At 38.2% G+C, this 17,587-nt stretch overlaps 1 protein-coding gene across 3 annotated transcripts; it reads right to left on the reverse strand.

The window, feature by feature from the left end:
- Positions 1 to 488: 488 nt before the first annotated feature.
- On the reverse strand, positions 489 to 16,868 carry LOC308694230 (uncharacterized protein). Of its 3 annotated transcripts, XM_081371634.1 has the most exons (4): positions 16,615 to 16,868; positions 12,964 to 13,212; positions 2,073 to 2,321; positions 489 to 1,819 (listed from the first exon to the last, which is right to left on the reverse strand). In XM_081371634.1, exons 3-4 carry the CDS (start codon positions 2,155 to 2,157, stop codon positions 801 to 803), a joined length of 1,104 nt encoding a protein of 367 aa, XP_081227760.1. In that variant the 5' UTR covers positions 2,158 to 2,321; positions 12,964 to 13,212; positions 16,615 to 16,868; the 3' UTR covers positions 489 to 800. The 3 variants fall into 3 exon arrangements, with proteins under 3 accessions (XP_081227760.1, XP_081227761.1, XP_081227762.1); XM_081371635.1 differs by lacking the exons at positions 12,964 to 13,212; positions 16,615 to 16,868 and adding an exon at positions 7,734 to 7,953; XM_081371636.1 differs by lacking the exons at positions 489 to 1,819; positions 2,073 to 2,321 and adding an exon at positions 9,319 to 11,389.
- Between the last annotated feature and the right edge of the window lie 719 nt (positions 16,869 to 17,587).

Here is a 17,587-nt window from a genome sequence, read left to right on the forward strand (position 1 = left end):
AAGGGAACCACACTTAACATTAACAAGAACAGACAAAGACTGAGGGAGAACACAGGGTCTAAATACACAGAGCAAACAAAAGGAACTTAATTAGATGTTTAACAGGACATTGAGTGTATGAGATGATTAATTAGACAGAGAGTGGAGAACTGGGTCACAGAACACGCAGCACCAGCAGAAGGTGGGTGAGGCATTACATCCACAAATAAAAGGAGAGAAGAGGGAAGGAATGTATATAAAATAAAAGTAATATACAGATGCATCACCCATGTAGGCTGCACAGTAGGTGGCGGTAATACTCCTAAGGAGTGAGCGGCCAGTAACAAGAAGAAGAAGAAGAAGAAGAACTGGGTCACAGAACTAAACCAAAAACACTATGAAACATGAGAGACAGATCATACATGTAACACCAGTGGTTTAGTCAAACATTTTCTGAAAAGACACGGTAGCTTTATGATGAACAGAATGAAATTAGGCTCTCAGATTTAATAAAAAAATATATTTTTATTTGTGTTTTGAAGAAGTCTTACAGGTTTGGAACGACATGAGGGTGAGTAATTAATGACAGAATTTTTGGGTGAACTTTCCCTTTAAGTCTTCGTAGTTAACCAAGCTTTTCACCACATTAACTAAATTAATCTGATATAGTGCTTTTATGAAAACTACAAATTTGATCTCAGCTTACTTTATTGTATTTGACAAGAAAATAAATGAAAATAAATTGATCACATTAAGCATTTTTTTATATGAGTGTGAAGGCTTGATAAATGTTTAAAACTCTTCTCATACGGAGTACAGTATTACGGCTTCTCTCCAGTATGAAGTTGCTCATGTAGTTTCAGGTGTTCAGACTGAGTGAAACTCTTGTCACAATTTGAGCACTTGTAAGGTTTTTCTCCAGTATGAGTTATTTGGTGCCGTTTCAGATTGCCAGCTCTAGTAAAGCTTTTCCCACAGTCACAACACACATGATCTTTCACTCCATTATGTGTTTTCCGGTGCAGTTTAAATCCTTTCATCCGTGAAAAACTCTTTCCACAGAGAGAACACACATAAGGCTTCTCATCTGAATGAACGATCAAGTGACTTTTCAGATGTTTTGACAAAATGAACTTTGCTCCACACTGATCACAGTTAAATGACTTTTCCCCAGAGTGAACGCGCAGATGATCTTTTAAACTTTTTGAATCTCTGAAACTTCTCTCACACTCAGTACAGTGATACGGCTTCTCTCCAGTATGAACTCGCTCATGTAGTTTCAGGTTTTCAGACCGAGCAAAACTCTTGTCACAATATGAGCACTTGTAAGGTTTTTCTCCAGTATGAATTCTTTGGTGCATTTTCAGATTACTAGATGCAATAAAGCTCTTCCCACAGTCACAACACACATGATCTTTCACTTCATCATGTGTTTTCTGGTGCTGTTTAAAATTGCCCTGACTTGAAAAACTCTTTCCACAGAGAGAACACAAATAAGGCCTCTCATCTGAATGACCTTGGAGGTGTGTTTTTAGATTTGATGACGATTTAAAACCTTTACCACACTGATCACACTTTAATGGTTTTTCTACAGAGTGACTGCGCCGATGATGACAGAGACCTGATGCTTGAGAAAAACTCTTTCCACACTGAGTGCATGTATACGGTTTCTCTCCAGTGTGAATTCTCATGTGTTTTTTAAGGTCTCCATTATTTTGGAAACTAATTCCACACTGAGGGCAGGAGTGCAGCTTTTTGGCTTTTGTTCCTTGAGTTTGTAAGTCACAATGTTTCTTCACGTCATTTAGTTTCTGTCTTTGCTCCGTCACTTCCATCTGGACTAAAATAAACATATTAAGCAGTTAGAATCAGTTCAATGAGGTTAAATGTGACAATTAACACTTAGAAAGCAGGAAACAAGACACCTGTCTGTATAAAGTACATCTAATGTGCAAAGTTCGGTTCTGTCATTCACTTGTTATTGCGATTAAAACTGGGTTATGATCATTTAGATGTATTTCTCTATCATTTGTCATCAGTATTTCAGAGCAACTAAAGCAGTCAACAATGAAGAATCAAGAATGGACACCAACCTATTTGTTCCTCAGTATCTTCATGTTTTATTCTGGATGGTTCTGGATCACTCATGTCTTCAATCTCCTCTTTAATAAACTCCATCTTTAACAGTCACACAGATTTCAGCTGCTACTCCTGGAGTTTGTCCTTCTCTTGTAGGATGATGGGAATATTCCCAGTATTTATTGGTGAATTGTTGTGTGAGGGGCTTCACTGCAGGTGTGAACTGTAATCATTGTATGATACTGACGCCCACAGGACCAGATCTGGAAAAATCAAAGATAAGTTAATGAATTTATACAGTAAACACAAATACTGTGCTATATCCTATAGTTCAAATATAGAGCATTTTGATGGTTACATATTAGTAGCATATAAAACAACTGTAGGTTGATATTTTTTTTGTAACCCAGGATATAATAAGGATGAAAGAGGGCACAGGCTCTATTATTCAATTAATATCTAAACCATCGATTAAGGGACAGAGAATGATGCACAAAAGGAAATAATCTAATCCTTGACCATCAAAATGTGGATAACAAGTACAATACAAGATTATGATTATTTAAACGTATTCCAGAATACTTTATCAAATATTGCCATTAACAGTTGAACTAAAGCTTTCTTATTTGGTGAATTGTTGTTAGGGACACCAGATCTGCCAAATTCGAGGTTACTGAGTTTATACTGAAATACTGTAATCTTTACAGTTCTTAAATTAAATGACCATGTGTGCTTGATTTAAGAAATATAGATAATTTTGATATGGTTATATATTAGTAGCATTTAAAACGGCTCTATAGTCGGTTTCAAGGGCAACAACATAAACAACCGTTACTGCGCATGTGCACGTTTGTGGCCCAAACTTAACTTCTGGTAGGCTTCCGCAAATAATCAATAACAATAGAGGCTGCGTTATGTTTCGTATGCGTTATCATTTTTCATTTTAATTGTGCAACAGTATCTGAATGAGGACATGATTGTCAGCGATGCCGGTGTAAATCAGTAGTGAGATCTAAATGAAGAGCTGCGCGCTGCTCAAGTGACCTAACATTATACTGCCAGAGGAATGTAATGTTCTATGTTTTTATTGCTTCAGAATATTTATTACAATCTCCCATTTATGTCTACAATAGGGCAGAGTGGGGGAAAACATTAACGCTTGTTCGGGACAAGTGGATTTTTTGAAGGGGCAAGTGGTGACAAGACAATTAACCAGATTAAAACGTCAATAACAAAAAATAACTAGGGAATCAACAAAACGCAATGATTCTGCATTCATTAGTATAAGTGGTGATTGATAGTGAATATGTACTGCCGGGAACGTTGTGTTGAGGCTCGCACAGCCTCAGGAGGAGAAATCAAACAAATGAGCGAAGCACACACACAGAAACTCAGTTAAAATACTGCGGTAAAAAAAATTCATGTTGAGTTTTTATATTTAAAACATATGATACAGTTTAGCATTACACATCACACTAGCAAGATTTCTGAACACCATCACGATTCAAAATGTGACACTGATTTCAGCTAGGGTAATATTAACTAACTTACATTTTAGACACAAGACTGTTTTTGTTCTATTTCAGCAGCGAAAATAGTTCCAAACAAAGATCACAGCAGAACCATAACGCATCTCACAGCAACACTCATACGTGTTTTCATTACTGAATGATTCAGTGTTTTGAACTAATCGGTTGAATAAATAACTCATTCATTAAAATGTTCACCTGCCGCCACCTACTGGTGGTTTAGTTTCGTGTTAAAAAATATCATTCTTTCCAACATTTCTTATTTGTAATTCAAAAAAATATCTAAAACATTTTCATAACATAATTTAATGCAGTTGTATTTTTTCAGTGTAAATTTGACAGGTAACAGTCCTATAGTGTCTTATTATTCTAATTTTATTTATTTATCAAAAAAATGAAAGATGAAGCATACAACCATTAGGGAAAAATGCCATTTATAAAGGTTAAAATATCCTAAATATGCAGATTTAAATATATCAAGCTGACTGAACACTGATGAGAATATTGCTTCAGAATAAATTACAGGCTATTTACAACACACACACACACACACACACACAAAAATTCTGGACAAGCAGTTTTTTTTTTTTGGACAAGTGAATGACCGATTTACTTGTCTGAAAGTCTAGAGTAGATTTTCTGATAACAATCAAATCAAATTACAAGTAGCCTAAATTACATTAGAAGACACGATATATATTTTAGGGCTTGCATAGCCTAGAAATCTAGACGCACCCTAGCGGCAGCAAAATGTATTTCGCAGCCAGGGTAGTCTAGACACTCTCAATAAACCTTCTCGCTGCAAAAACCCAGATTGGGTCAGGCCAATCACGTTGTGTATAGAGTAGGCGGGGGCGGGCTTAACATACACGACAGAGTTGCGACGGTTACCTGGCTGCCTGCTGCTACTTGAAAACAAAGAATGGCGGCTGCTGATGGAGAACAACGGTCTTTCGAATCGGCTTTGGCCGCGACTCTGGAGGACTTGGAGTTAAGTTTTTCTTTAAGAAAAGAGCAAAGAACGGCACTTAAGTCATTCTTAAAAAAAGGAAGATGTGTTCGTCGTTTTGCCGGCCAGATATGGCAAAAGTTGAATCTATCAACTAAGCTCCGCTGTTGGGAAAACGCTCTGATTGGTTGAAGCGCTGTCCTATTGCGTGCAGAGGGAATTTGAAAGACAGCCGTTTATCCCGCCCCTCGGATTGAGCCGTGACTATGGTGAGTTTCCAGACCTAACATCTTGATGTAGGTCTGGCTTGCCAGGCTAGGGCTTGCATAGACTAGTCGAGTAGTCGAGAGACTACTTCAACTACTAGTCAACGCTGTCGGACACAATCGACTACTCGAGCGTGCACTAACCATAAATTAATTTAAAATTGCGAACGTCACCATCAGACACCACCCATCAGATCTGTGTAAGTATTTCATCAAGAATTCTGTAAACGCCCGATTACAGAGAGGAGAAGACAGGTAATAACAGATTTACTCATGGATTTTATAGTGAAGGATATAAGACCACTCTCTACAGTTTCAGGAGAGGGATTCAGGGGAATTATCAACTTCTTTGAACCCAGTTACACCGTTCCATCGAATGCTACACTCTGGAAAGTAATTGGCCACAAATACAACTCTCTAAAAGCGAACATTGCGTCTGAAATGAAAGGCAAGAACGTCTCCCTCACTACTGATCTCTGGACTTCTTGCACCATGGGTCCATATATAACAATAACGGCTCACTACATCAAAGAACTATGGGAGTTGAAATCAAGGGTGTTAGGCACCACTATCATGCCAGGGAGACACACTGCTGTCAACATTACGCAGAAGCTCACAGAAACCATTAATGAGTGGGAGTTACGCATATTCTGCACAGTTCATGACAATGCAATCAATATGAACTGGGCTATGGAAATCTGTGAGGTCTTGCCTCACCACATTGGTTTCAGCGTTGACGCTGCCAGGCGTGTCGTCAGTCACTTCCGTCACTCTTCAGCGGCGACCCGCACATTGAAAGCACGTCAGGAGCAGCTGTCCATCAGAGGGAGAAAACTCCAAAGTGATTGTGCTACTAGATGGAATTCCACATTCGACATGTTGGATCGGCTTTACGAGCAGAGAATCCCAGTGCAAGCTGTACTCGCTGACGAAGCGGTAACTAATGGATCTGATGGAACAGCTGCTTCCCATACTGAGTCCGCTGGCTAAGGTGACAACAATCATGTGTCGGCCTGTCCTTTCTATATCCAGTGCTTATCAGTCTGACAGAAAACACTCTGCGGCCCAGCGTGGGTGATCATCTCACAGCCACTCAGACATTCAAAGAGATGGTTCGGAAACAGCTGGTTATGCGGTTTAAACTGGACTCTGAAACCTTAGCCAAATCTCTACCTATTAGCGCGTGCATGTTGGATCCACGGTTTAAGCGTTTGCCGTTTCTACCAGAGAAAGCCAGAGAGGATGCCAAAGCTCATCTCGCCGAATTATTGCACGACAGCGAGACAAAGCATTCAGAAACTTCAGGTGAGATAATAATCCATATTAAATGGTTTTTATTTTACTTTTATAAACCACTTCTTGAATCATATTTCACTGTCACAACAGGTGAACATGAGGTTGCTGTGGGCTTCAGCGGGATAGCCAATGCGTTGCCCAGTGAGCATAAAAAAACAACACTCGAAGATTGAGGAGCTCTTTGGATGTAACTACAAAAGCTGCAATCCTACGACAAAGCAGCCAACTACCTTTGAAGATGAGATTCAAGATTTTTTTCAGATGCCTGACATTCCCAGCCTGACTACGTCAGACTTCGTACTTCCGCTCAATTTCATTTCGCTTCTGTACTCAGTCTGAGACAGCGTCATAGCTTTCCGTTTTCCTCCGGCCTGAAAACAGCCGGGCCAATCAACGAACAGAGGGCGGGCTGAGAGCCGTGACGTAGACGCTGATTGTACCGTGGATGCGTATATTTACTTCACATAATCTGCAAAAGTCGTTCACAGCCATGTTCACTCCGGTATTTCGCTCGATGGTTTTGTTTTCGCATAATACATGTGTTTACAGTGGAAGTTAGATGCGGCTGAGCATGCGCATAACACGCCATAACCAAACGTTATGTGATTGGCTTACGGGTAACCAATGATTTTAAACTTCAGACAAGCGACCCCCGCGAGAGAGAAAACACTTCTCTATTATGCCATTCCAGACTCTGTCTACGAAGCAAAGCGAAGTAGCAGAGTTTGGTATTACCAGGCTATGGCATTCCCACCATGGGGAATCCTCTCGAATGGTGGGCATGTAATGAACACCGGTTTCCTCGGCTATCCAAGCTGGCTAAATCTTATCTTGCTGTCCCTGCCACCAATACACCAAGTGAAAGAATTTTTTCCTTGGCCGGCCACACCGTCACAAGGCAAAGATCAAGCCTGCATCCCTCTAATGTCGATGCGCTTCTATTTCTAAATGCAAACCAGCAATCCACGAGCTCGACCAAAGACTACATGTGGCGAGAGGACAATAGCGATGATGACTTGTGTTAGTCTGTTAACTTTCAAGCCGATTTAAGTAAGATACTTCTTGTTATTACTGTTGAAAACTTGGTAAATATAAAATGACTAAATGAAATGTACTCATGTTTTAACTGTTTTACTAATGTTATAATTAGTTTTATCAATGCAGTTTACTATCAATACAGTTTTGTGACTATGATGTGAATTTTAGAATCACAACATTACATGCCGTTACTTTCTATGACTTTGTTACACGTAAAATTAAAATATGTAATGTCATAATTATAATGTTTTGAGAGTTTACTTATGTAATTGTAGCATTAAGCTATAAATTAGTAGAAATCAGTAGTCGTGCAACCCCTAATATATAAATATATAAAAATGTGTGTGTGTGTTATTTTTAAAGAATTTAATTTTTTAAGTAGCTGTAATTTTTTTTTTTTTTTTTTGAGGAAGCAGCTGGATTGTGGTTAGTTTTTACCCCTGACAGCTCTCTCTGTGTTGTGTAATTTGATCTGGTCACGTGAAACACATGATCAGCGTGAAACTCAACACTGTTATCTGGACGTTACAATAAGAACAATGTACATTTAGGCAACACAAACATCAATTCTTACAAGATAAATATAACATCTCTGACCTGCAGACTGGAAATATACGACATCCGGAGAAAATAATCCACATTTGTCCTTCATTCACGATCGTTAACAGCGTCACTTTCAGTTTAAACTGGTGAAAGTTTCAGCGCTCGTCTCGTGTCTCGCGATTCTCTGTTTTCACGTGTTCGACTGTTACATTCATTTTAGCGTCAAAAGAGACAACAAAAAAGAAAAAGAGAGAAGAGAGAAAACAAAACTATAGAGAGGCTCTCGCACTTCTCTCTTCTGCGCATGCTCAGTGCGCGCGGTGTCATTTTTCTTAAAGGGGCCGCATTCAGTAAATCACATCTCCGCTCTGTTATGGACCAAATCCACTATTATAATAATGAATAATGCACAATAATAATAATAATAATAATAATAATAATAATATATATATATATATATATATATATATATATATATATATATATATATATATATATATATCGATTCAACAATATATTCACCTTCACTCGATAACAGTTACAGTATTGTTTTTCTACATGTCTCTCTTATTATGTAATTGCAGTCTAATTAAAGGGTGTCTTCTTTTGAATACATGCAGATATACAGCAGTGGCGAGGCCAGAAACTTTAAAGTGAGTGGATCTTGGTGAATTAAGTTGGACCTCAATGTTAAATGTGATTTATTGTCAGCCAACAGTTTCATGAAAACAAGTTTAACAACAAAATCCATTTATAAATAAAATATCCAGTGAACAGAATAAGAACAAAACGCAAAGGTAAATTATCATAGGCAGTGTGTGTGTAAGGCTGGACAAGAGTTCTCACTCAAACCACTGCCAGCTGAAGCTTTTGATTGCTTTTAGAGAGAAAAACTGCTCATAACTGCTGGTCTAGGATCAGATGAATGAAGACCAGGAGTCAAGAGTGCAGTCAATTAAAGAATGCATCAACAAAATACTTGACATATGCATTCACAACCTTGTAACTATGTTATTGTACTTTAATACATAAAGTAAAACATCCTTTCCATTTTTTTATTTGGGCGATCTAGAAATCCCGGCCGGACGCATTTCTGTAGGTCCAAAAAGAGGACATGTCCGGGAAAAAGAGGACGTATGGTGGTCACCCTATGGTAACCAAGAATACTAACACACACATAGACACACAGCTTCTTCAAGGTTGGATTTGGTCGGGCTTCAACTATAAACAGGAGACTCTTCTCAAAACATTAAGATAACATATTCTTTTTCTCTCCAGGAGAGGACACTTTATATCTAACTGTAAAGGCTTTAATAAGAAACGGTCACTCTAACTAAAGTTTTCAGCAACTCCAGTGACCATAGCTGTCAGGGTACCCTAGAAAAGCAGAAGTATGTATTGCCAAATGAGTCCATAATTTATTTCTGGAAGCCGGGCTAAATATGCAAGCACTGCACCTCTCAGATATTTCCTACAGACGTTTAAAGAATACATAAAATAATATTTTTGATAATCACACTCATATAATATAGAGGAAAAATATTGATTATTCATTAATAATTTGATTGTAAACCATATATGTAAATCACTCAAAAGGACATAGCTATACTAAAGAGAGAAGGGATTCCAGATTGTCCACTTAAAAGCAATGGTGTTGGCTTATGAATAATAATTATAATAATAATAATTTTTATTTATATAGCGCCTTTTCAGGGCTCAAGGACGCTTTACAATGAACAAACAACAATAATGGCAAAGGACAATGATAACAAACAAAACAACAGTAGGTAGATGAGAGTAAAAGTACAGTAAAGGAGAATTATGTAGACTGTGCAACATACAGCAGAATAATCTAAAAAATAATCTCAGTTTTGTCCATGTTCATTTTTAGGAAATCTGAATGAAGCCAATCTTTTATTTCATGCACACAAGCAGAGATTTTGTCGGTTGTGATAGATACAGCAGGCGTATAGTTTGTATATACCATGACAGTGAAAGATCTGACAAAGAGGTATTATGTAAATTATGAATAAAAATGGCCCGAGAACGGATCCCTGGGGTGCACCTTGCTTCATGGGGACAGTAAGTGAGCGAGAATCTTGTACTGAAATGTAAAATTGTCTGTCAGAGAGATAGGAAGAGAACCAAGAAAGAGCAGCACCAGAAATACCCACATCCGAAAGGCGAGAAATGAGTAAATGAGTAGTTCATAGGAGACAGTATCAAAGGCAGAGCTGAGGTCGAGCAGCAGGAGTATAGACAGAGAACCAGAGGGCTCAAATTAGGCTTTCATCAAAAAGATCTTCATTTGTGTTTTGAAGATGAACGAAAGTCTTACAGGTTTGGAACGTCATGAGGTTGATTAATTAATGACCGAATTCATGTTTGGGTGAACTATCCCTTTAAGTCTTTCTAGGTAACCAAGCTTTTCACCAAATTAACAAAATGAATCTAGATGATATAGTGCTTTTATAAAAAACTCCATATTTTATCTCAGTTTACTTTAATGTATTTGACATGAAAACGAATGTTGATCTCTTTAAATATTTTTTCATATGAGGGTGAAGGCTTGATAAACGTTTGAAACTCTTCTCACACTGAGTAGAGTATTACGGCTTTTCTCCAGTATGAATTCGCTTGTTTGATTTCAGATTTCCAGACAGAGCAAAACTCTTTTCACAATATTTCTTTTTTCATACTTTCTCCAGTATGAATTCTTTGGTGCCGTTTCAGATGGTCAGCTCTAGTAAAGCTCTTCCCACATTTAAAGCACACATGATCTTTCACTCCATTATGTGTTTTCTGGTGCAGTTTAAAACCTTTCAGCCGTGAAAAACTCTTTTCACAGAGAGAACACGCATAAGGCTTCTCATCTGTATGAACTATCATGTGACTTTTCAGATGTTTTGACAAAATAAACTTTGCTCCACACTGTTCACAGTTAAATGGCTTTTCCCCAGAGTGAACACGCAGATGTTCTTTTAAACTTTTTGCATCTTTGAAACTCTTCTCACACTGAGTGCAGTGGTACGGCTTTTCTCCAGTATGAACTCGCTCATGTAGTTTCAGGTATCCAGACCGAGCAAAACTCTTGTCACAAGATGAGCACTTGTAAGGTTTTTCTCCAGTATGAATTCTTTGGTGCTGTTTCAGATGACTAGATATAGCAAAGCTCTTTCCGCAGTCAAAGCACACATGATCTTTCACTTCATCATGTGTTTTCTGGTGCTGTTTAAAACTGTTCAGTCGTGAAAAATTCTTTCCACAGAGAGAACACACATAAGGCTTCTCATCTGAATGAACTATCAGGTGTTGCGAAAGATTTGATGATGAATTAAAACTTTTACCACACTGATCACAGTTAAATGGTTTTTCTCCAGAGTGAATGTGCAGATGAACACTGAGATTTGATGCTTGAGAAAAACTCTTTCCACAATGAGGGCATGTATACAGTTTCTCTCCAGTGTGAATTCTCATGTGTGTCTTAAGGCTTCCTTTTTGTCTGAAACTATTTCCACACTGAGGGCATGTATACGGTTTCTCTCCAGTGTGAATTCTTTCGTGTTTTTTAAGGTCTCCATTATTTAGGAAACTCTTTCCACACTGAGAGCAGGAGTGCAGCTTTTTGGCTTTTGTTCCTTGAGTTTGTAAGTCACAGTGTTTCTTCACGTCATTTAGTTTCTGTCTTTGCTCCGTCACTTCCATCTGGTCTAAAATAAATGTATTAATCAGTTAGAATCAGTTCAGTGAGGTTAAATGTGAAAATTAAAAACACTTAGCAAGCAGAAAACAAGACACCTGTCTGTATAATGTATCTTTGAAAGTTCGGTTCTGTCATTCACTTGTTAATGCGATTAAAACTGGGTTATGATCATTTAGATCAGGGGTGGGCAAACTACGGCCCGCGGGCCACATACGGCCCGTTAGGCTGTTTAATCCGGCCCGCCGAGTATTTAAAAAAATGTCTTAAGATCGCATTAATTTTACCTTTTTTCTTGCAATACTTTGCCTTATATATTGCGTTGCATATATTTGACAATCGGAATATCAGATATTGCATGCATGCCATAGCTAACAAATGTAAAAAAGGAAAAATGACATAAAAGCAGATCATCATTCATTCAGCGCTGTTGTGGCTGCGGTGCGTCACGTAACAAGCAATGACGCGTCACCATGGAAACCAAACAGACAGCGACTTAAGCGCATAGACTGGTTGCACGTTAATGTTTTTTCCTTTTTTGGAAGCTCACAGAGAAAAAAAATGTTTGGTAACCGCTTGCACACCTTAGTTTTTCCTTTGATTTGTCTGCTAGTTTTAGTTATTTTAAATATTAGTTATTTAGCTCCTCTGGATTTGTGGATGTATCCTGACTGATTCCGTTTATCGCCCGGCTTTCGACTACGCTCGTGTCTGCCATGTAGTGCTACAGAACCCGTTTTTTTTTTTTTTTTTTCATTAAATGTTCTGATCTGCCTTTGCTTTTTATGTTTTAATTTATTATTCTTAAAATAAATTTGTATTCGTTTATTTCGTTTTTTTTTCCACAAATGTTTGACTTTTGGAAGTGCAAATTGCCATGCAGTTTTGATAAAGGTGAATTAACGTAACCTTCTGTCATTTTTACTCTTCTAAGTGTACACTTGCTGGTATTTTGTTTCTAATTTACTGTTAGGCCCATTAAATAATAATAAGAATAAACAATATTTAAAAAGTATAGGCTATCTAACATCTGACTAATTAAAAATTAACATTCAAGACATAACATGCTAAATGGGGGATATCTAACATAAAAAAATGTATTGTCAGAATATGGTCAATATGGCCTCTCAGGTGTTGAATTTCGCGCAGACGTTGCCACAACGTAAATGTCTGTTTGCTCAGCCCGATCTCATGAAAGTGCGAATACCACGAATTGTATTTGTAGTGCTTATGATACGCAAATTTCGCGTGCATATGATACGCACTTTATGGCATGTAATAGGCACGCACTCCACACCCCTAATCCTAACCAAGGGGTTTACAGTGCGTAGCATATTCACGAAAAAAAAAAAAAACCTTTTTGGCATATAATGGCACGAGAAATAAAATTCGTGGCACTTTCATGAGATTGTGCTTCATAATCTGCTACTGGGCCGGCCCTCTGTCAAATTTTAAAACCCAGTGTGGCCCTTGAGCCAAAAAGTTTGCCCACCCCTGATTTAGATGCATTTCTCTATCATTTGTCATCCATATTTCACAGCTACGAAAGCAGTCAACAATGAAGAATCAAGAATGGACACCAACCTATTTGTTCCTCAGTATCTTCATGTTTTATTCTGGATGGTTCTGGATCCCTCATGTCTTCAATCTCCTCTTTAATAAACTCCACCTTTAACAGTCACACAGATTTCAGCTGCTACTCCTGGAGTTTGTCCTTCTCTTGTAGGATGATGGGAATATTCCCAGTATTTATTGGTGAATTGTTGTGGGAGGGGCTTCACTGCAGGTGTGAACTGTGATCACTGTGTGATACTGACGCCCACAGGACCAGATCTGGAAAAATCAAAGATAAGTTACTGAATTTATACTGGATTACTTTAACAGCAAAACACAAGTGGTGCCTTTGATTTAGTTCAAATATAGAGCATTTTGATGGTTACATTTTAGTAGCATATAAAACAACTGTAGGTTGATCATTTTTAAGTAACCCAGGATATAATAAGGATGAAACGTGGCACAGGTTATATCATATTAATATCTAAACTAATCAGAAATATAACATGAGACGACAGAAATCAACCATCGATTAAGGGACTGAGAATGATGCACAAAAGGAAATAATATAACACTTGACCATCAAAATGTGGATAACAAGTACTACACAATATTATGATAATTTAAGTGTTTTTTCAGAATAATTTATCATAATTATATTGCTCATTATTTAATTTATCATATACTGCAATTATCGGTTGAACTAAAGCTTTCTTAATTGGTGAATTGTTGTGAGGGACACCAGATCTGCCAAATTCAAGGTTACTGAGTTTATACTGAAATACATTAATAATTAGCCTACACTTCTTCAATTAAATGACCATGTGTGCTCGATTTAAAGGGGTCATAGACTGGATTATTTTATTATTTTATAATGTTTCCTGTGGTGCCCTTATAATGTTAGTCTGATTTTAACATAAAAAATTGGCATAATTTATAAATAAAAGGCATTTTTCCAAGCTTGAGTTTAGCCTCTGATTTGAACACTCTGTTTTAAGGGGCGTGTCTGCTGAGACTTCAGTGTAAACGGAAAACCCACTGCTGTGATTGGCCTGACATGTTTGCATATGAAATAGCTAGTATTACATGTGGAACTCTCTCTAAAAAAAACGGTGCTAATTAGCAAATCCAGGTGATTGGAACAATAGCTACAGAGGAGGACTTTTACTTTCTGAACCTGGACTTTACACCTCTGGCTTTCACCAAATAACAATGCAAACACGATGTAAATACAGTAAGAGCTTCGTTGTACTGTACATTGTAACAGCGTCATGATTTTGTGATGATTGATTTCAACGAGTTTTAGCAAGTGTCCAGATAAACTTGCGCTGTTTGATTGACAGCTTGCGCAATTGGAAAGGGAGGGTTCTTTTATCACTTTCTTTATTTAATTTAATTACAGTTTAAATAAGATTATTTTCATCCTACTAAGAGAAACGATGTGAAGTTGATTGTTTAGTCACTGGCTTGATTTACTGATGCATAAACAGTATTGAATGATATTTTGAGAGATAATCTGTCTGAACTTGAATAATTACATCACAGATCAGTCATTAGAATAAACATGTCTGCTTACATGTTTGTGGCGAAGCTGGCAGATCCATATCTTAAAAGTCTGTTTGCAAAGCCTGCGCCGAAATTGACCAAATAATCCACAGTGAAATACACCGAATACAAACAAATAATGCACTGCTGAGACATTCACATTGTTGGGGGAAACGCCCCACTATCCTAGCATTAGGATTGTTTGTAAGGTAATGGTATTGATCCTGTATCTCTCTTTTCTCGTTCTCATGTCACTGTTCACTAATGGCGCTTTTCAACTGCATGGTACGGCTCTGTTCGGCTCTGTACAGTTCGACTCGGCGCGGAACGATTCGGTTTGCTTCGTTTTTCCACTGCATGGTACGACTCGACTTGGTAAGGCACGGTTCGGTTCGCTTTAGCTCGGTTGCTTTTCCACTGCAGTTAGTACCGCTTCAAAGTGGGTGGGACTGATCGTTATAGTTGCCGCCTCTACTCCGCTCCTCGGCAACCAACGAGAGGAACGTCTGCACCTCGTCCACTGACCACGATTCAGCCATTTCTTTTTTTTTTTTAGTTTTTAACTTTTTTTTTCCAAGCAAATACTTTAAAAACAGGTGCTACAGCGTTGGCTGTTGTCTACTGGCTATTTAAGGGCCAATCTCATTTCTCCGTCTTACCCCTTCCCCTACCCCTTTGTCTGCGTCTTCCCCTTGCCCTTCGATACCGAGTGAAGGGGGGTAGGGGGAAGAACGTTTCTCTAAGAAATGAGACACCACTCGATTACCGTTTGCGTCATCTTCCCTTTCCGCTAGCTGGCTGCTATGTCAACAGAGGCGATACGCGTTGACATAAACAAACGAAGATACCGTCGTCTCGGGTTGTGATATCGATTGCCTGGTCTCTCTTTATCTTTGCACGCTTGTGTGCCATCAGTCAAAGACATTGTTTCATTGTATTTAACGGCGGCGCCGGCGACACCATAAGCAAAACATTAGCAAACGGCAAATAGCGCATAGCTGCTAGCTAGCGGTCAACTAACGTTAGCGATTCAAAACAAAAACATTACAATTAAAACCGCTTGAACGTTTTATTAAAGGTATCATAAAACACGAGTGTCATTAAACTGCTGAAAATACATACATTTGTGCGACTCACTTCTGAGAAATTCCTACCCCTCTCTTTCAAGTGTGGTCTTCCGCAGACTTCGTTTCAAGGGCTATGTAGCCCTACGCCTTGGCCCTAGCCCTTAATCAAAATGAGAATTGGGACACCACTTCCCCTCACATGAACGCGCAAAACCGAGGGGAAGGGGTAAGAGTAAGGGGTAAGACAGAGAAATGAGACGCAGCCTAAATCTAGCGGGTTTAGTGTCTCGTGTCACAAATTCTGTCTGACCAATCAGTGATCTGCAGTGTTTTCACGTCACATTTTAGTATCCGTACGGTACGCTTGGAACCTCAACAGAGGTGGTACCATTTAAAGCGAGCCAAAGCGAGTCGTACCATGCAGTGGAAATACGTCATAAGTGAGCCGTACCGAACCGAGCCGTACCGTACCATGCAGTGGAAATGCGCCATAAGTGAGCCGTACCGAACTGAGCCGTACCGTACCATGCAGTGGAAAAGCACCATAACGCTCCAGTGGGCGGGGCCAAAGCTGCCCTGTGACGTCACACGTCTCCACTTTTTAGATCCTGTCATTTGCTGGCCTTGGTTTTAATAAAAGCAGTTTTTGGAATAACAAGAAAGTTTTGAGTTTTGAAACTTGCAGGGTATTTTTATAGTATAACGAACTCTTGACTGTCAAAGGATCAAGGAAAATTTGAATTCTCAGTCTATGACCCCTTTAAGAAATATAGATCATTTTGATATGGTTATAGCAGCATTTAAAACGGCTCTATATGAAGGTTGTTCATTTTTATGTGACTCCAGATTTTATAAGGATGAAACAAGTCACATGTTAAATTATTTAATTCATATATGAATTAAACAGGAATCTAACCAAGATAACTGAAATCATACACAATATCCCTATACAGACTGAATAGAGGCTGATCAAACTAATGATTTAATTCTCTGTACGTTACACTAAGAACAATGTACATATAGGCAACACAAACATTAATTCTAACATGATAAATATAACATCTCTGACCTGCAGACTGGAAATATACGACATCCAGAGAAAATATTCCACATTTGTCCTTCATTCACGATCGTTAACAGCGTCACTTTCAGCCTCAACTGGTGAAAGTTTTCAGCGCTCGTCTCTCGCACTTCTCTCTTTTTACGTGTTCGACTGTTGCATTCATTTTAGCGTCAAATGAGACAAGCGTCTTTTTACAAAAATAAAAAGAGAGAAGAAAGAAAACAAAACCATAGAGAGGCTCTCGCACTTCTCTCTTCTGCGCATGCTCAGTGCGCGCGGTGTCATATTTCTTAAAGGGGCCGCATTCAGTAAATCACATCTCCGCTCTGTTATGGACCAATCCACTATTATAATAATTAATAATGCACTATATATATATATATATATATATGTATGGATTTAACAATTTATTCACCTTTACTCGATTACAGTTACAGTATTGCTTTTCTACATGTCTCTCTTATTATGTAATTGCAGGGTATTCTTTTGAATATAAATAAGATATACAGCAGTGGAGAGGCCAGAAACTTTAAAGTGCGCGGATCTTGGTGAATTAAGTTGGACCTCAATTTTAAATGTGATTTATTGTCAGCCAACAGTTTCATGAAAACAACAAAATCCATTTATAAATAAAATTGCCAGTTAACAGAATATGAACACAGTGGCGTATCCAGGACATTTTTACTGGGGTGGCCAAGATGGGACACAAAACTTGAGTGGGGTGGCCATATATAGCCTACTATAAAGTAATGTTATGAAAACCCTTAAACTCTTATGAACAATAGAGGATTTTAATAATAGTAACAAAGTGCAAACTTTATTTTTAAATAATGGTACTATTTCATAAAATGTAAGATACAGTCACAGGCCTATTTAGGAGATGTGTTTACTATAGTCTGTTATTAATTACCGTAGTGGGAATATGATTTAGGCTACTCAATTAACTTGTCCATTAACTTGTCTGAAAATGCACTTGTGT

The sequence above is a fragment of the Scardinius erythrophthalmus genome, assembly GCF_964197995.2.
Source record: "Scardinius erythrophthalmus genome assembly, chromosome: 7".
NCBI lineage: Eukaryota > Metazoa > Chordata > Actinopteri > Cypriniformes > Leuciscidae > Scardinius > Scardinius erythrophthalmus.